A 20,960-nucleotide genomic window follows, 5' to 3' on the forward strand; every position below is an offset into this window, starting at 1 on the left:
GGACAGCATGACAACAGGCAAGAGAAGCACGGTCGCCTCTTTTAGTTTATGACAGGGTTTCTTAGAAGGGGACCCCGTCCTCCTTGGAGGCCGCTGATCGGTTATCTGGGAGCCCGAACAAACAGATGGAAATGCGAATATATAATAACAATGTATTTTTATAGAGGAGAAGAAGCAAAAGTGTTGAGAGTCTTTGGTAGTTTGAAAAGCATTGGCATGGAACATAAGAATGAACTACATTCTTTCCCAGGGAAATACTATAAAATGTAGCAATTTTCTCATTCTTGTTCTCGTGATATCATTATCTTTCACTGTGTCGTCGTGATCATCCCGCTGCATAACAATTCTCGCTAATAAATAATTGACTGTTATCCACCGGGTGTATATCCCCTTGAACCACTGGCGACTGCATTAGCAGGCTTGTATTGTTAATTGCAACAAGAGCGGGTATTTTGAAATAGTACTCTTTATTTTACGCGTACGTTTCAACAGTATTTCTCTCTATATGGAACGCGACCCAAAGCTGGGTTCAACAAATATATAAAAGTTATTGATTTTATTTCCTAGTAAATTTGGTGCTTCCGTAGTTTGTGCACCAAGATTGCGCACAACCTGAACAAAGTTTTGTAACAGGTTATGGTTCAGGTTGTGCGTCATTATGATGCACAGGTTTGACGAAAAACACTAATACAAATATCTCAACAAATACCTAAAAGTTATTGATTTTATTTTCTAATACATTTAGTGCTTGCGTAGTTTGTGCACCAAGATTGCGCACAACCTGAACATAGTATTGTAACAGATTATGGTTCGGGTTGTGCGTCATTATGATGCACAGGTTTGACGAAAAACACTAATACAAATATCAAGCCGTAAAAAAAATTGCTCAAGGCTGCAAACTCCACACCCATGTAGAAATGATTGGCAATGACCCCAAGATGAATAATCACAAATAAAAAAAACTTTATGTCTGAAATCAAACTTGGGCCAAAAAGGTCCCCTTATCTGCCGGACTAAGAGTTTCAGTACGATTTATTTCGAAAATGTAATAGCATGCTCATGCACTTCACAATATATATCATTCATATCAAGCATTTATATGTACAAAGAATGAAATAGAATTAAAAACATGAACAAATACATTGATTGCTGCCACTTTTGTAGCCTGTACTATTCGAAATTTGATTTGGCTGTAGACAGACCAGCGCTTTTCACTATGCTAGCAAATAGGCCATCCTTTTTCTGCAAAAGAACATTTGGTTTGTCGAACTCCTTGACTTGTCCTTCCTCCAGCACCTATAGATCGATCGAATTAAATTGTATTCACAAATGAGTTTTTTTTTACTGTATGAAAACTGCCACTCAAATTTCAAGTATTTTTGAATAACTTATAAACTAGTAAAATCGGCGCCCGATTTTCGTCAATTAAAAAGAAATTACCAAAATCTTGTCTGAATCTATTATTGTATTTATTCGGTGAGCAATAGTTATAACAGTGCATTGCTTAAACTTTTGTTGTATCGTCTTTTGAATCAGACGATCTGTCCTAAAAGTAAAACGAAGATTCAGAAAGAGAACAAGGGTTAATTAGTGAGTCATGTTTGCTGTTTTCAACTAATGACTTTGTGACTGTTGCATGAAAAGACGAAGAAAAACACGGTAATGCGTTATGAGTATCGCTGAGAATAGTTAACCGGTAGATTGGTTGACCGAACTTATTTAGTTATTAATTTAAACTGATTACAATTTATTTTTACTGTCAACTGCCATCCCAGATAGTGCTCCCTTTTCCAGTGTGTTTTCAATTCACTATGTAACATTAAATGTGAGGGATTATTTTAAGATAACTGCGAAAATATCTACTTGAATGAATTTAAATTTTCAACGCTGATACACTGTAATCGTACAAGAAGTGTTGGTTAATTTAGCACGAATCGGTCAATACGAATAATGCCTTTTTAAAATTAGAATATTTTGAATCAAAGCTTTTGCAAGCTGCGGTTATCGTTCGATTTTATCCTATGAAGCCAATTATATCAACTATGAAGCTGAGTTCATAACTAAAATAGAAAAATTATTTCAACACGGACTTGCGTGAACGGTAAATATATATCTTGATGGGTCATTTCTTTTGGAGTGAATGTACTAACTTTGTAGGCGAATAATTGCGCAAAATCAAAGAGCTGATTTCGTTGTAAAATGTAATAATAAGCTGATTGAAACTATTACAAAGGCTATGCTGGACCACAGGTGAAAACTACTTATATTTTCAGAGATTTTACAATATTTCTGTTGTTTTTAGGATGCCAATTAAATTTTAAAATATCATTATATACTTTCGTATTTATATATTGGGTGTATCGGTGACAACTTCATATGAAAGATCAACATATTTACTTATAATTTATTACCTATTAATTTTCCATTTTTATACCTGATATCAACATTTGCAGTTGCTTCATCGATCACAAGAATTTTACTTTTCCCCAAAACTGCTCGAGCAAGGCAAACAAGTTGTCTTTGTCCAACACAGGGGAGATTAGATCCCGATTCCGCGATTTCTGTGTTCAGTTTCATAGGAAAAGATTCAACCAACTCTTTCAACTGAACCTTACAAAACGAATGAAAAATATGATATCTTATGTTTCGATGATTAAGCAATCATATTCTATGTACTTCGCGGTTGTTAATTTTAGAATAGTGGCGTTTTTAGGCAAACTAGAATTATTCAAATGATGGCTATCTTTATTTGCGTATATATATACATTAACGTTCGCTGTCTAGTTTGGTAGTTCTTTGTACAATATGGTCAAAACCTCATCTTTATACTTTCCGAAACGTTTTTCATGCACGACAGTCTTTCTGCCACTGACCAATCACATCCAAAGAGGTATGTCGGTAGTTCTACAATGATAGCTCGGGTAAAACCAACTGTGTTTATCTAACCGTGCACTTAGCGTAATGCTACTTTGTTTTCGAAAATTTCGTCTTAAAAAGCACTTGTACGCATGCAGTAGCCTAATGTTAATAGTTCTGTATTAACGTCAAGTTAAAAAAAAATGCCTTTGACTTATTTTGACTTAAGTGACTAATGAAACCTGCTCCAATGCTTTCCATAAATCTTCATCCCAATAATTGTTGAAAGGATCAATGTTTCTTCTCATTGTTCCAGTAAAAAGGATCGGATCCTATAAAATGAAAGAAATACTCAGTAAATGTCAGAGGACTTTAATTGCTTCAAATTTATCGTCAGTCAATATTTCTTTCCAAGGTGTCATGATTATTTTCTTGTAGTTTCTATAGCATTTTGTATTTGTGCATGGTTTTGTGTCGTCTAAGGCAAGTTTCCGATTTCAGGAAATTGGGTTTGAGTGAACAACTCCATTTGGGTATGCCTTCTTATATAGCAACAGTTAACGTTCATTGAAAAAGCACGCGGTTTGTAAGACCAATTACGGAAAAGTGGTGGAACCGTGGCTGACTTTTGAATCAATTTGAATTGAAGGTCAACTTTCAAATAACGAAATTTGGCAGAATTCTTTATAATATTGTATAATATAAATAGTACTTCAGACCTGTGGAATTATAGATAATGCGTTGCGTAGATCATGAAGTCCTAAGGATGATATGGGAATTCCATCAATGAATATTTCACCACTTGTTAGTTCCGACAGTCTGAAAAGTGCTGATATAAGAGAACTTTTCCCGGCACCCGTTCGTCCGACAATTCCAATCTAAGGTAAAATGTTTTCATATTTATATTATTTAGGATTTTTCAAAATTCAATCTCCACAAATCATTTAAAGTGTCACGAGGAAAACCTAGGTAATTCTGTTTCATTAAAATTCATTTCTTTTTAAGTTACGACAAACGTTTTTAAACTCAGTTCAACTAATTCAAGTTGGATTATCTGTCAAGAGTTTTGATTCTATCTTTTCTTCGTTTTCTGTGCCAAAAAGTATTTTCTCAATATACATCAAACGCATATCTTTCATTTGAATATATACAATGATGTGATCTAACATTACCATCAATAGGCTGAAAAGAGTTTTTGAATAAATAAAAGTATCAAATATTTACATTGCAGGAATAGCTTGTTATAACGTTATACTTTGAGCAAAGTTTCATTAAAGACGAAGCAAAGTTGAATTAATAAATACTGTGTTACCATATTCCATGGTCGACAGTTTATTAGTCTTAGGATATGATAAAAAAAATATAACGGATAAAATTGGTGAATAAACATTGCGTGAGTCCTATCAATATTTTAAAATATTCGCTAACTTCGGTAAATAGGTAACTTCGTTTTAAAGGTAACTTACCTTTTCTTGTGATTGTATTACGAAATCAATACTTCTTAGCACCTCTGGTCCACCGTCATAATAGGAAAAAGAAACGTTTTTAAACATGATAGCGCCACATCTTGGCCAGCTGTTTGGTGGTTGTTTATTAGGATTCTCCAACGCGGCTTCTGGTGGTATTCGATAATATTGTTGAACTCTTTCTACTGATATCATCTGCAAGACATTCAAGTAGAATAAAGATTTATTTTGAGAGCAAACGAGGGAATGCAAAATAGAAAAAAATAGGTTACCCTAACGACATATATCAATTTGTCATGGTGAGTATGGTGTTGTATATATTGTAGCAAGAGAGCAATGCTCAAATATATGAACACGAAGAGGTTGCATCCGGTGTTGGTAAAGCCTGAGCCCCGAGTTCTTTGAAATGATCAGCGGACACGCGTACCATACGACTCGTAAGAAATTTGAAAAAATAACAGTAATTCAGGCAAACGATAAGTCAAATTTGTATGCAATGAATAATCGTTTAAATTGAATTTTATTATATTGGTTGAATAGAAGTTTATAATAAATTCATCTTAATTAGATAATTGTCAACGGTTTTTTTTTATCTATGTTTATCTCTTTTTCTAACAATTTGCTTCCAATTGTATTATACAGATATAGAATGCATTCAATAGATATAACTCGAAAGATGCTGCAAAGAAGCATTGAGCCCTTTATAAAGTATTCACAGTAGTATATAAATATATTGTGGCAGCTAATTAGGTATACATGAAATTTTCAAACCAAAAAAGTGCTTACGACATTATCGAAAGCTTGAACGAATGTGAAAAGTGTAAAGGAAGGGTACTCTTCATTAGCTTTCTGAATAAGTTTTTCTACTTACTAAATTTTCAACTTCTGCACTTTGACGAACTCCCCATTGGAACATACCGATGAGGGATGCTGTGTAAGTTAAAACTAATCCAATTTCACCCGGATTGAGATTCAGTAATGAAGCGCCAATTACGGAGAAAAATGCAACAGCTGATATGAACGTAGCAGTTATCAAATCGAGTCGTAATCCAAACCATCTTGTTCCAACGAGAAACAGAAACCATGACGCTGGAAGGAGAAAAGATAAATTTAGCTGATATTTCAACGACAACGACATGCCTCTTTAACTAATATAAGCACTAACAGTAAAATGAGATAATCAGCTCGAAGCTTTTGTTCGCAAACTCTGGAAGATGATACCGAACTTATTGTAAAATTTTATCAAAAAATATATTCAGCAAGATCCTTTTGTAACATTGTGTATTACATGAATAAAAACTGATTTTCAATACATGTTTTGGTCCATTTATCAACATGTATTTATATCAATTCAATCACCTAAATGTATTGTCTATGTGTTAGAGCTAATTAGAGCATAATTAGTTATCGAATGAACTAGAGTCAATAAAAATTAATATTCTTATAATTTTTTCTCACTTATGCAATATTATACACTGTATAAACACTGTTAAAATTGAACATGTACAGCTTCAAAATTTTAATTTATGGTAACATAACTCTTTTCACATCTTTAAAAATAATCAAATAACATGTCGGTAATAATTAATACGATTATAATATAAAAAATACCACTGTGTAAATCTTGATATTCGTGAAATTTATTTTCAAATTGTTGTTGAACACCGAAAGCACGAACAGTGAGTAAACCTTGTAAAGTTGATGATAGCAAGCTGAAGACTGGACTCCTACCTGGATAAAATTTTATATAACAAACAAACAAGAATGCTACTGCTGATTGAACTATTTTAGACAAAATATTGAATGATTCTATTTGTAGATTTTGATGTCATCGTTTGAAAAAATTACATGAATGCCTAATCATAAGGAAAACTAGGTTAATTCAACAACTAGTTGCCCGCTTGCAGGTCTGTATTATTTTTTTTAAATACCCGTCCAAATCCTATCTGTTACAATGTGAATTTGTAATTTTTAAAATTTGTTAATCGTTTGAACTATTCAATGCTTCCTTACAAGATCCTTCTAGTCTTTTTATATCTCTTGAAGTACGCAAGTAATAGCTTCTTAGCCAGAGAAAGTAAATGGTAAATGGAATAATCAAAAGGATCACAAAATAGTTGACGACAGATGTGAGGATTACAACGCTGACGATCGCGCCAAAAATCTGTAAATTGATAAAAGACAGGTCAGAGTAACAGAAATTTACAATTGTGAAAATCATGAGCATACATATCATGAAACGACGATTTGTCCTTGTAGAAAGGTTTATCATTGATGATATCCTGTTATAACAGAAGAAACAGTATCTTCTTAAAAACTGCTTATAATGTCAGTATGGCATTCCCGACATTTTCAAAGAGAAATTTTAAAATTTATTTATCAATAATTTTTCTGTGCACACATTTAATCAGTTTAGTCAAGTACGAATGAAAAATAGTTAATGCAAACGCTATTAAATAAGTTCCAATTGAAGATGAGATGGCTCACAAACAGTCAATGCTATGGATGAAAATAAATCAGAAAATAATCATGAACGGAAACCCGATTTGAAATTCAATATTGTTCCCCTCACCCACAGAAAATTAAGGAATGTGATAGGCAGAAGCTCGTCTATCTGTCCCATGTCTTTGGAATATCTGTTTAGGATTCTTCCTAAATTATCAACAGAATAAGTTTTAATAAATTGTAGATTTATGTGAAATACCGCGCATATTACATTTGACTAACAATTTGCAAAATCAATTCTCTTCAATACAAGAGAGTGATTTCCAAATATATGGACACGAAAGCCAGAACGAAGTAGTACGGGTATGCAATCTTCAACAGTAAGCTACCGGTACCGCCTGACCACCAGATAGCCCACGCGAACGCGGAACCGCCACAACGTGAGCAATTTTTAATTTCGATGACGTCAATGCACACAAAAAAACGAATCCCTTAGCCCGATTTTTTTTAAATAAAAGAGATAATAGCTTCCTAGCAAAAAATACAATTTTAAATTACTGAAAAACTTCAAGTCGAGAGCAAGAACATGTAAAAGAATTCATAATAGAAAACATAACACAATATACCAAAACAATCCATATGTACATTTCGTGTTCAATAAAAGCAATAAATGGGAAAATGCCGGCTCACCTGATGGATTGGTATCAAAAAATCTGATCGGGGCGCGCAGGATTGCTTTAAACATCTTCTTATGCATGTGAATACCGGAGGTAACGCAAATATAAAAATGTAAATTTGTACGAAGCAACACAGTCAAAAACACCATCACGGAAAGAACTAAAAAATAGAGTATGTTAACTATGTCTCCTGCATTAGTTTGATTATTTATTTACAAATATTGGAATTTTCCTTTAATTAACCAGTTTCCGGTCTATCTCCCCACTCAATCAAGATAAGCATATGTCCACGACAAGGCTGTTCTAGATCAGGGGTGTCAAACTCGTGGGTTTTCGAGGGCCGCATTGCATTTTGGGAATTGTTTGTTTGCAAACAGATTTTGATATATTTTCATAATGTATACTTGTGACATATATTTTGATTTGTGATGCAATTGAACAGCCGAATGAAGTTTTGTTATCTTCTTAAATTTTCAATGAATTCACATTATAATTTTTGCATTTCACTATAATTGCAATTTGCAGTATTTTTTACAAAAAATCATAAATTTTCATGTACAACCATCATAAACATTTTTGCACAAAGTTTTTCAAAGGAAAAAATAGTACATACTAAAATGATTAACCGTAATCTAAATATATAGACCTAAAATTTACAAAAATACTACAGAATAAACTCAATGTTTTTTTTCATTACATATATATATATATGTCCTGACGTTCGGCATCTCTTTTGTGCCACCTGCTTTCTAATATCAGGCTGAAATGATTTTACAGTACCAACTCTAATTATCGAGGTCACATGATCATCGGTTAATCTGGATCGTTGAGAATGTTCTGTTAATATCAGTAATGCAAAAATATTACGTTTATCATTTCATGTATAGATCAGTAGGCAAACAAATGACTGACTTTTCGGACCAGACATTTCGCGACAGTTCCTACCATTACGTGGCATAGGTGCGCTTGAGTTAGGATTGATAATAATTTGTAGTAACTAGGTAGTTGTATATTTATTGGACACGTAGTGGACATAACGATCGTTTTGCATTTCATGCTGGCACTCTTATTATTGTTATTATTCTTCGTCACCATCATTATAAAATCACATTTTTCTTCGAATTCTGGACCATTTGCTTTGAAATTTTCAGTGGTTAAAGTTTAATTTTTCTCCAGAAGGCTATTACTTTTATTTATTTCAAGTATTACTGTTAGCTCTGTGAGATTTGTTTTTGTTTGCTATGACGTTACCGAACGTTCTGCGGGCGCCTGATCACGTGCCATCGAACGTCGGCGTGAAGGCGGATTCTGAAAATCGTTGCTCAAAAATTATAAGATTTTTTAGGTTACCGGTGATGCTAAAGGTACGGTAAACCGTACTGCACTGCTTCACTTGGTGTGAATATATTTGTAGACTGTGGTATCTGCTGTTATGGAACCGTGATAAATCGAATGCCAGAGAAGAACTGTTCCACGATCGAATAGCAGGCCTACATACAGCAACAGGTACTGCAGTACTGGTAACGTACGGCGTACGGTACCGCAGTGAATTACGCTCTCATCTTTTCGTTACAGTTCTGATGTTAACAACATAAATTTTGCAGCCAACCTTATTTTTTTTATTTGATAAGAGGAAATGAATTGAGTTCTTATATGACAAGGAAGAACCGTTCTGCGAACGAATTTCAGGTACTGGTAAATTACTGTACCGCAAATGATCATCGGGAAATCGATATTTTTTTTATTTTGCCCTGGTACCGTAATGGATAAGTGACTTGGATCACTTGGTATTTCAATTCACGTTGAAATTGGAAGTTGGACAAAACAGGCTTTTAGTGGCCGGAGTAGGCTACCTGTCAATCAAGTCATCGATCTAGTGACTAGTCACACTAGAGAGATTTTGACGTTTAGAGGCCGTTAATCTCAGGTTCTCAGAGCGAGAAAGCGTTCGCTGGGTTATGGGAATTTTTTCGAGTGGCATTGGGGGTGGGGGAAGTGCCTTCGCCCTCTCAGTGGTGAGAAAACGTGTGGAAAGCCACGCCCACTTGTTACCTAATCCTAAAAATTTGCTTTTCTCTCAATTGCTCTGAAATTTTCAGCGCTTGAAGATAAAATTTTTGTTAGAAGGCTATTACTTTCATTTGCTTCAAACGTGTCCATATATTTGAGCATAGCTCTCTTGTAATGATATACGAACCAAACATAAAGTTCTCTGTTCGAAGTTGATATTTAAATTTATCATATTGACTGCTGAGCTTATTCTGATAATGTCTACTTATATTGTTTTTTTTTCATTGTACTGATGGAAATGTGACAAATTAAACTAAACTAAATCAAATGTGCTTCAGAATTTTGAGAAATGCAAAAATATTGCAACTTCAATTTCTCTTCAAAAATCCCCTTTTCTATATGTACTTTGCGTTTCATTTAACCCCTGAAGTGTTTTATTCAAGTATTCTTTTGTTAGCTTGAGGCAATTAATTTTCCAAAACTATTATCAGTAAATTTTCTGTGTGAATAATCAATTTAACTTTGAAAGGTTTGAAAATTGTATTACATTTTGATAAAACGAAAACTTAAATAATATTACAATTATTCAATTATTGTTAAGCGTTCGAGGGCCCCATTGGAAGTTCTCGGGCCACGAGTTTGACACCCCTCTTCTAGATTACCTGCATAAATCTTCATGTAATAGCTGGTATCAAAGGTACTTGTTTTGTTAACACTTGTGAACGATGTCGTCGAATTAAAAACCTCAGACGATTCATTTTGTCCTGTTTCAGAACAAGATTCTGTAATGTTTGATGACACATTTGAGAGATACTTTTGATATGACGTTGTCCTGTCGATATATTATCACAAGAAAAAAAAATGAACAAGTGGTAAAATTTTGCAGTTAAATAGTTTTAGAAATAAGAGTTTTAGAAAATAAGCAAATATGTAGCATGTGAAAATTAAACATAGTCACGCCAAACTCATTAACCGATACATTAGGTAAATAATTGTCATTTACCTACAACTCTAACTGACCAGTCTGGAGCTAAATGTTTCCCTGAGGAATAAGTAGACTCACCATTTTAATAACCAACAGTCGTTCATAATGTATAGCACGTGACTTGCTATAACAATGATAAAAAATAAAACAAATAAGATTGCGTTTGCCGCAACTCTGAAATATTCGAGATAAACTTTTCCTCCAATACTTCCTTGTTCTCCTATTTCCTCTGCATTGATCTTTCTCGATTCTCCCTAAATTGAGGTTTCATATTTTGATCTTTCACATTTTGCATAGAAGGTAGTTTAATTAACAGAACATTACTTAACTCATATAAAAAGAGAATTTATGAATTTCTTCATCGAAAAACCATGAATTACAAACAAATTTGAAAAAAGGGCGGTGCTAAAAGTTACAACCAGCAATTTAAATATAAAAAGGTATTTGATGATATGAACCTCTTTCTCCTTGTCTTCGATTGATAGATCTGGAACTATAGATGTTTGTTGTGAGTCATGTGAATTTGCTATCAAGCTAACAGAGGATCCTGTAACTGTTGGTCGTTTCGCTTAAGTAAATCGAAATAAACAAATATTATCATTGCTAGTGAAAATGTTTGTTATATTTTATTATTATTGGATTGAAAACATTTTTATCATACAAATGAATAGGAATTTATACCCCCCCAAATTGATTCGTTTTTGTCTTCTTTTTTCCTAAGCAAAACAGCAAAATCAACTGAACTATCCTGAAGTTCGGCATAAGTTCCGCGACCATATATTCTTCCCTGAATGATGAATGTAATTTAGACAAGAATATGATAGAACAAGGATACAGAAAAAGATGATTGAATTGCTTTATATGTCACATTGATTACAATATAATTCTCTTCACTGGAAGACGATGCGAACAGTTTTTTTTAACCGGAAGTGTATAATAGGATATTGTGTTAAAATGAACGCCATGAAAACTAAAAACCTCTTTGAAAATGAGAATCTCATCCACTCTCTTCAATAGTTGCAGTTGATGAGTAACGAGTATTCGCGCCTACAGAAGAAGAATATTAGTTTGAATGTTAGCAATGGTATGTAATGTATGTAAAAGTATAAATACTTCATGGAAAATCAATTATTCACCAGAACCGTAATCAGCCAATTAAATTGATTAATCTAACAACTGATGTGGTGATTGGTTGTAATAATAATATATTTAAAAATCAACTCCTACTTTCTTTTTCATCATTCCACAGATGCAGTGTTCGAATATATGACTTGCCACAGGGATATCTACTGCACTCAATGGATCGTCCAATAAACATATATCTGCATTCCTTTTGTACGCAGCTCGTGCCAAGCTTACTCTTGCTTTTTGACCGCCGCTTAAAGTAACACCCCTCTCGCCTATGAGTGTCATGTCTCCATCAATCAGCAGATTGAGATCCTGAGCTCAGTGTTTAATTGAACATTTTTTAGAAAAGACCAGAAATATTATCAGTCTAACATAAACGAATAGAATATCATCTTTTAAAATAGAAAACAATAACTCAAGATGATATATTATAATCAAAATAATAAAATCTGTAAAATCTTATTATTCGTCCTTGTCGTTTCCTTCATTTAGTTTAGTGTAAGAATATCGAAGCATGATTGTTAATTACAAATTTTAACTTCGCTTGACCTGACAGAATTTTGTTTTTAACTGTCAAATGAGTTATGCAGTAAGACTATGCGATATTCGACCGTACCTTATTTAGACAGCATGCGTGAATTAGTTCGTGGTAACGTACTTCGTCGAATTCCGCGCCAAATAAAATATTTTCTCGTACAGTACCGGAGAAAATCCAAGGAACTTGATTGGAGTATACAACATTTCCATGAACTGTAGTCTTCCCTTCAGCCGCGGGTAATTCACCGAGTATTGCACTCAAGAGCGAGGACTGAAACAAAACTCTTGTTAATGCACAGAATTCACTGTTATTGAAGGAAATTAAGTCGTGTGACTTCCCTGTCAGTTTTGATCAGTTGTTTCAAATGTGGTCTCGAACTCGTATGCAAACAGCTTCTATAGTGACTTGGGATTCCCGTTTATTTAAAATGAGTTAAATTAAATTGATATACCCTCTTTGTGTTCTTATTTTGACTATTCGTTCTAGAACAGTGGTTCTCAACCTTTTTTCGTTCGTGGCCCACTTTTTGTTGCATAAATATCGTGTGGCCCACTAAGTTTTTTATGCTAAAAAGAAACTTCCGAATGGATTTTTATTCAACTGACTATTAGTGAGTTACTTGCTGCTGAACATTATCAACTAATAGATTAATTTTTGGTGGGTTCCGAGCCTTTGTTTTGATTTGCACCGATGTGGAAAACCCTGCTTTCAGATAAAGTTCGAGTTTTGATGGTCTCAATGAATGACCAAGAACTTTATAGCATTACACACACTGTCTTTTACTTCACAGTTTTCAGGAAAAGATGTGAATCCATACTGAATGTAATTTTCGATGAACTTTTGTTTTGCCATTTCATCTGATGTCTGATTTCCGTGTTTTAATATACGATATTATTGAAATTGCTATCCCCCTTCTTGAGTCATCCTGCCGTAGAATGTGTTTGTTGAGTCACAATGCGTTTTAACGGCGAAGCATGTTTTGCAAATAGACATCTTGTTTTTACAAAATTCGTGAAGCTGATTTTGTAAACGAATCAATTTTTTCAATCAACAACCCTTGAGATTTCTAATTGGTCGGTGGCACACCTCAAAATGTCTCCATGGCCCACTGGTTGAGAACCAGTGTTCTAGAAGGAAAGTACAATAATTTTTGTTTTGTTACCTTTCCTGAGCCAACCGGTCCTATTACTGCGACCAACTTTCCTGCGTGCACTCGAACATTTACACAATTCAACGCAATATCAGCTCTCTCATTAGCATCATCATTCTGCAAAAAAAAAATCAAAATTAGAAGACTTTGATTACACTATTTACACATTTTGTGCTTATACTAATGGGTTTAGCAAAGTGAACATTGCCGAATATAACTTGCAATCCGGTTCATTTAAAAATTATCTTTAATATTATTATGATTTATCACAATACCCGATTAAAAGTACTCTCATATCTGATAACAAGTATAACTAAATTACTCAAAACTTTAGATTCAACAAAAACATTTTTTCTTTTCTAAAATACTTATGATATATAAACAGATTTAAATTAAAAATAAAACACCATCTATTTTGTTGCAAAATTCATGCATTTTGTTTTACGAAAAAATGGTTACGTATCAGTGAAAAACTTTCCGCAGAGCCTCGTAGGAGAAGATTCACAAAAACGCTATATAAAACAAATCATTCGCGCGATTACTATAAATCCCTTATTTGTCTTCTTACCAATTCCCATTTAGCAGTAAAGTTTTCAAGTTCTACGTAAACTTCTTGGTTGGAGTTTGATCTTAAATTATTTCCAATATCAGAAAATTCCTCCATCAGCAAATATTTCTGAAAAAAAGTGTTCAATGTTATTTCAGAAACAAATGATAGAATATTTCAGAGCAATGGGAACTAAAACCTTACAATAACAAATTCAAAAACTAATATAACTTAAAATAATTGCAATGGTCACTTTCGTTATAAAGTCATATGTCGTAGTTGAGTCAAGCCGATCTTTTAAATGCCATTAGCTGTGCTCTATCTAAGAATGTATACGAGGCCCAAACAAGATGGTTACATGTAATGACATGTTTTATTTAGATAGTCATGCAATTTTCTTTATTTATAGTTCATAATAGTTAGTACAGTACAGCATGTAAAATGAAGACACCATTCAAAAATTCAATAATAGATTATTAACCGTGTAAATGGGTTATTTTCAGAAAACGAATGAATTGAATACAAACAAGCAACATACTCGTGACACAAATGATAAATATTTAATTATTAAAGAAGTAAACAAATGAATGTAATATCAATGACACAAAGATTTGAAATTGAAATGATAATGACTATTTGGCAATAATTTTCTCTTTACATGATTTGAAAGGGGACCCGACCGATTACCACAGGTAATATTTTTAACCATATAAAATAAGATAAAACAATAATGGGTATATTTTTGTCATGGATAAAAAGATAACGGTATTGATAATTATCATTATAACGAGTACACATGCGTACATAAACTATAAATAACAAGAAAATGATTTAAAAAAGAAAAGATCATACCTGACGTTTACCAGGATATTGACGCATGACCTAATGTAAACATACCTGTATTCTCTTCATTGATACGTTAGTTGTTGACATATATTCAATTGCTAGCGCGAAATAAGAAGTAGAAAGTTTCAAAGATGAGCTGAGTCCCATTACTATAAATATCTAAAATAGATGTAAATATCTAAAATAGATTTTAAAAGCATAATATGCTAGACGCAGTGGTTTCTAAACTTTTTTTTCGCGACCCCAATTTTCATAAAATCTAAAGTCCCATTACTATAAATATCTAAAATAGGTGTATGATTTGAATACCAAAAAATTTACTCGGGGTGCTAGAAATTGTAAATCAGGGGTCGGCAACCTTTTGTCGCTAGCGGGCAAGTTGAAAATCGAACGAATGACCGATGTATCACAATCTTGTTTTCCTATAAGAAACTACACTCAACAACTCTGTAACAGTACAAATATTTAACGTTTTTTATCCTACTATGATGTCTTTTTGATAAATGAAATCCGAAAAAAACTTTGGTCTTGAAAGTTCTTTTTCAGAGGGTAGACATAAATGTGAACGAATGAAAACTATCAGTCAACCGAATAAAAAAAATGTATTAGTAATATTGGCTAACACAGGGTCGTCCACCCGGTGGCCCGCGAGCCACATGTGGCCCGCCGACGGTTTCCGAGGGGCCCGCGCGGTATTATTTGAAGCCCGATGTCTTCCACAAATCTGAGCCACTATTGGAACCTATAATATAATAATTATTCTCCGTCGTTCAAACGCGCGAGAATCACCCCCCAGCTATTAAAAGCTTTTTAAGTTTTTTTTGCCGACGTTATTGCTGGAGAGATATATTTGAATGTATTTCAATCTCTTTCCCAGCCTTTTTCTTTGCAGCTAGAAGAGACCGTTTTCAGGACGTGAATATTTGACAGCACTTACTTGTACGAGCAAGTTTTTTCAAGGATGAACCATGTCAAATCCCCCGTGAATTTACTAATTTCTGACAGTCCTGAAAAATTCGCTTTGCATTGCTACATCGTCCATCACACGGAATTTGGATAGAAGCAGTGCCATACTTCACACATTGAAATATCTATAAAAACTTTCGACCTCACATTATCTCTACCATTTCAAGTGGACCCCACAATCCTTCGTGAATCTACATGTGGCCCTTTCGGACATAAAGATTTGACAACCCTGAGCTAACACCTCAAATATTAATTTGAAGTATAACATGCTATATAACTATGCACGTGGTGTTATGCTTAGATAACAGGGATGGCAAGCCTTTTTCAATGAATGAGTCAACAATTTCAATTTTATTGCGTAATAGTAGACTGTGGGTTGCAGATTTTTATTCATTTTCTGCATCGATGAAAAACTTGCTGCTGTATCTTTTACTCGAATCTTATTAAACTTGGTCATTAAGTAGTTCTAAGCTGTAAATCATGCGACTGAGGCGATTTCCAGATTTCCATTTTTTGAAATTGATGTGAGAAAACACGATATCGCATGCTTATGAATTGCCATAAAACGTTATGTTATGATGACGAGGTAAATTTTGTGATGGTTTCAGAAGAGTTTGGAAAGAAACTCCAGCTGGAGAGCATTATACTTTTCGATTCGCTTTTTGTGCGAGGACGTCATCGAGAGTATCTATGTATTACCTTAACAGCGAAAAATAAATATTCTCAAACCATAAAAGCTACATGACTGATCAAACTTCAGTATCTGATTAACAATTTCTTCCAAATCCGATTCTACGCTCGCTTGGAATTAAAAAAGTATAAACAGCAGTTGGTCATTCTGATGCTACTGCTGCCGTTTCAAATAAAATTTTTCACATTACTCTTGGAGTGAGATAATAACTTCGCATACTGCAGAAGTTAAAACTCTAGCCTAGTATCCTAGAGCAATTTTGTATGGTTTCTTTCAAATTGTTTCATTATCGTCAACCATAAGGCCCTAAAACGCCACCAATGGCTTTTTAAAAGCATAATGATAGACGCTAGAGTTCTCTTCTGCAAAAGGACGCGCATATAATATTGTAACCTCATGTCAAAAAATTGCTACTCCTGAAGTATGCGCACCAAGATGGCGGACACCGGAACGTAGTATGTGTACCAGGTTAGGGGTAGGACATAATTTTAAGTCCAAGTACTACGGGAGTCACGTGGCTAGTCCCCGAACTCGTAATAAAAATAAAATAAGGAGCATTGGAATAAAAGTATGGCCTAACCCTAACTTGATACACATACTACGTTCCGTTGCCCGCCATTTGGTACGCATACTTCAGGAGTACCAAAAAAAGATGTACAACACGACTTTGAATGTTATTGCGCCTGATAGAGAGTTAATTACTAATTATAAATAATTCACTTTAATTTGACCGTTTTATTGTGTTATTTTCCAATACCACAACCATTAATAATTATCTTACCGAGCCGAGTAATGAGTTGTATGATGAGAGTAATTATTACTGCACAAAAGCTTCGAAAAGTAGAGAATGTAAGATTTGTAATAACACTATACTGTAATTGATACCTATTTAGTTATGAGTAAAATTATGCAATATGTTATGTTCAATAAAAATTCAATTTATATTAGTACAGGTTATGAAATTTTTGTTCATATAACATACCTTCGACGCTGTTATTGTACCTCCCAAGGCAACATATGTCAATAATGTAACAAAAGTCAGTATTTTATCTTGGCATGCATAGAAGCAGAAATTAAAAGCTTTCAATGAAGACGATAGAAGAATTTTTTGAACTTCCTTCCTACAGAACAATTGCATCATGAATATCATGTTTAAACTTTGGTTCGAGAAAAGAAAAACAAAATTCGTACACATATGGGATAATATCCATTAAAACTGTAGCACAGTTCCTACAATAAAAATTAATTCACGTAACATATAGCAACTGCCGTATAGAATGAGATGTGTACCCTTTTTACCACTTACAAAACTCAAAACCACTCGCAACAGTTGTACCGCATACACCCACACCAAGTTGAGATGTAAATGGTGCAGGTAATCAAGAAGATATTATCGATACACATAACGTTCGATATTTGCGGTACAAATGGTACGCACGTTACTTATGGAACATACGATACACACAAGGCAGAAATCGAGACACCCTGTTACGAAAATTTGAATTACATAATGTTTGTTCCATACATCGTTTGCTACACAGAAAGTTTCTCCGTTATATTGCGTATTGAATTATATAGCCTTTTTGAACCAATATAAATGAAATTACCTCCTAGTGTTCGAAACAAGTTTTGCAAATGGTTTTTCCCAAGCATACATTTTTATAATTCTCATTCCAGTTATTACTTCGTTCATTAGTCGTATGCGTTCATCTGTAATAACCGCTGTCATACTTCTGTATTTCACAAAATAGTGTTAATGTTGAAGAATTAGAATACAACGTACAACTAGAAAATTGTATAGACGAAGTGGGACATTTATCTGAAAACAACACAAAAATTGAACGCAGGGTATGAAGTTAGTATAGTAGTATTCTCTCGCTATTTTAACACCGCAAACATAGGTTGACTGCTACGCCAATACAAGTGAATGAAATAGTGGCAGGATAAAAAATCTGTTATATTTGATGAGGTACGTGTTCAAATTTTTTGGGTGATAGATTTTTGATGATGGTTACCTGAATTTGCCGAATGCCCGTCCGGATAATGTTTGCAAAAACATTATTATAATCAAGACTCCCATTCCAGATAATACAGCGATTCCAATTTCTTGCCAGAGTATAATTCCAACAATTAAACATTGCAGCGGCCCGACCCACAGATAATGCAGAAACATAGGGAGCTAAATAAATAAGCATACACATGTAATATGTACAAAACCTTTTTTTACAACTAGCAAACAAATGCTATCCATGAATTGATATATATGTGTCATTTTTTGATAAACGTCCATTTCGATTGTATAACAATTATACCCAAGAGTATTTTTTTGCAAAACAACTGCCAATATGGAGTTGGAAAATACAGTTAAGGTTAGCCTGTTATCTGATGAATCCAAATCTTGGAATCGGAATTGGATGTCATTTTGCTGCGTTCAATGGCTTTTTTGAAGCCACAATTGGCCGGATCTTGACTGGCTATCTCTGTCACACAGGCTACATTTCATATGTTCATTTTACTTATTTTGTTTTTTATTTCTAATGAACGTCATTAACGTGCTGAAAAACAAGAAGAAAATTTTTCGTTGGGTCACAAGCTTGAAATATATATGTATTCAAACAATTCAGATATTTTAGATGAGCGTTTGACATTATTTACTCACCAGATCAAATCGAAGAACATCAGTGGCTCCGAGATTAACTATTTTACCTGTCGTTGTATTATTCAATGATTTCTGACTCAAACGAAGTGTCTGAAAAAAGAATCTGTATGCGATTAAATATCGACAGCATTTGTAATTATAAAATTGAAAGAACATGACTTTGCACAAAAACTTATTACTGCAAATAGAGGGTAAAACAAGTTGATTTTTAGATGTTACTTGAACCATTAAAAAGCTCGGATAATCGTATTTTGATGGTTCATCGATTCACGATAGGGATAGTTGGAATGCTAAAACTATACCTTGCTTCTGAGAAGTACAAACACACGTAGGGAATGTTATTGTTATTTTATAACCTCGATTAAATAGAAAAATACCTTTTGGCAATCGATAAAAAGTTTCAAATTCTTCGATGATAGATACACGACTATACAATATATTTGTTTACGAAAGTATTCTACCTTCTTATACATCAAAGCACAGGTCGATGCTCGCATAAGCCATCCAATTGTACGCGTTACATGAAAATATTGATGATGAATAAAAGCCAATAATATTGTAACGACGCTTATCCCAGTGGCGCAAGCATATGCATGCCAAACTGTAGTAACAGCTTGATTTTCGAAGTATTTAACGAGATATGCTATCAAAACTGGTACTGCTAATCGAAGACCTTCCTAGAACAAAAAGTTTGTTTATATTTTGATTACATTTGAGTTGTAAGTGTAAAACACATAAAAAAAAATTCAAGTTTATAAATATGGAAATAATAACTTAAAAGGCGACAGAGCTATTCAATTGAAAATAACGTAAATCAAAATAGTCACTACTCACTTGCATAACAACTAAAACACCACATAACATATATCGCATTCTATATGTCATTGCTACTGCTCGAATTAAACTCGGTTCGGTTACTTTTTTGGATCTTTGAATTTCTTTCTCCCAATTTCTGAAGAAAATTGACAGATGGAATATCATTTATTGTCAGCGTGGCTTTGTAATATACAATCATGCTTGGTATCCCCTTCACTTTGGGATTACACCAGCATTGTCCATCATCTGAGACATTGGTATTGTACAAGAAATGAGTTACTTTATTTTTTCTAAACGTACCTTTCTAAATCACTTGTTATTTCTGCGGACATATAAGAAGCATCAAGTTCAAACATATCAGACTCTTGTAACGTTCGCTTGGATCCTTCAGCAAAAAAATCGTTCAACCACCTGATTGAATGGTGATGCTATTGCATTTATTCATGACATTGTATGATTTTACCAATTCTTGTTGTGAATATTTCGAATTCTATTTTTACATTACAAATACAATAAAGTGACATTTACAAATTACATATATTTCATTCCAAATATGCCAAAAAGCAATCCTCTTAAACAACTGAAGTAATTACGCCCATTAGAAAACGAATAATATATGATTACGCTTGAAAAATTATCACATAAGAATATTTATTCAATGCCTGAATAAAAGCTAATCTGAAGATTTTGAAATTTTCATATCGTAAACCGTAAATGTTAAATTACTCACCAATATGATAGGTAGGAAAATATATTTGCGCGAGACATTGGATTTGGTCGTAATATCTTCATTTCTACAAAAATTGCTAAAGAATTCTACATTCATTAAACTGATAACTGCAAGATATTGATTCATAAGTTATTCTGCCGCCACAAAAACCCAATGTCTAATTAATGACGTTTGTTGCACCACAGCATTGTATATTGTAGAACACTATAAGTCGAGATAAGATCATTCATTGATTCCACTTCGTGTTTATTCAAAACGAATTAGGTATGTTTCTCGAATTTCAAAAGTACTAGAAAATCAAACTCTACGTTAAACGAGTACAAAACAGATTCCTTTTCTACTTTCCACTGAGACATTCCAAAGCGTGGTATGATTTTTCCCTGAAATATCAGTCATTACATAGTATACACTCACATCATTGCAAAGTACAGGGGGTGAACGTGCCTGTGT

The 20,960-nt window shown here is 33.6% G+C and overlaps 1 protein-coding gene across 1 annotated transcript; it reads right to left on the reverse strand.

The window, feature by feature from the left end:
- Positions 1-1,082: 1,082 nt before the first annotated feature.
- Positions 1,083-19,476, reverse strand: LOC144432091 (ATP-binding cassette sub-family C member 4-like). The gene is made up of 26 exons (XM_078120148.1): positions 19,426-19,476; positions 18,965-19,054; positions 18,321-18,484; positions 17,913-18,038; positions 17,288-17,426; positions 14,700-14,807; positions 13,824-13,931; positions 13,268-13,372; positions 12,184-12,375; positions 11,667-11,879; positions 11,418-11,486; positions 11,121-11,226; positions 10,898-11,007; positions 10,518-10,693; positions 10,117-10,286; positions 7,458-7,604; positions 6,895-6,974; positions 6,336-6,486; positions 5,934-6,053; positions 5,194-5,411; positions 4,323-4,517; positions 3,576-3,734; positions 3,099-3,188; positions 2,435-2,610; positions 1,441-1,546; positions 1,083-1,296 (listed from the first exon to the last, which is right to left on the reverse strand). Exons 1-26 carry the CDS (start codon positions 19,459-19,461, stop codon positions 1,171-1,173), a joined length of 3,480 nt encoding a protein of 1,159 aa, XP_077976274.1. The 5' UTR covers positions 19,462-19,476; the 3' UTR covers positions 1,083-1,170.
- Positions 19,477-20,960: the final 1,484 nt, after the last annotated feature.

Source organism: Styela clava, chromosome 2, assembly GCF_964204865.1.
Source record: "Styela clava chromosome 2, kaStyClav1.hap1.2, whole genome shotgun sequence".
NCBI lineage: Eukaryota > Metazoa > Chordata > Ascidiacea > Stolidobranchia > Styelidae > Styela > Styela clava.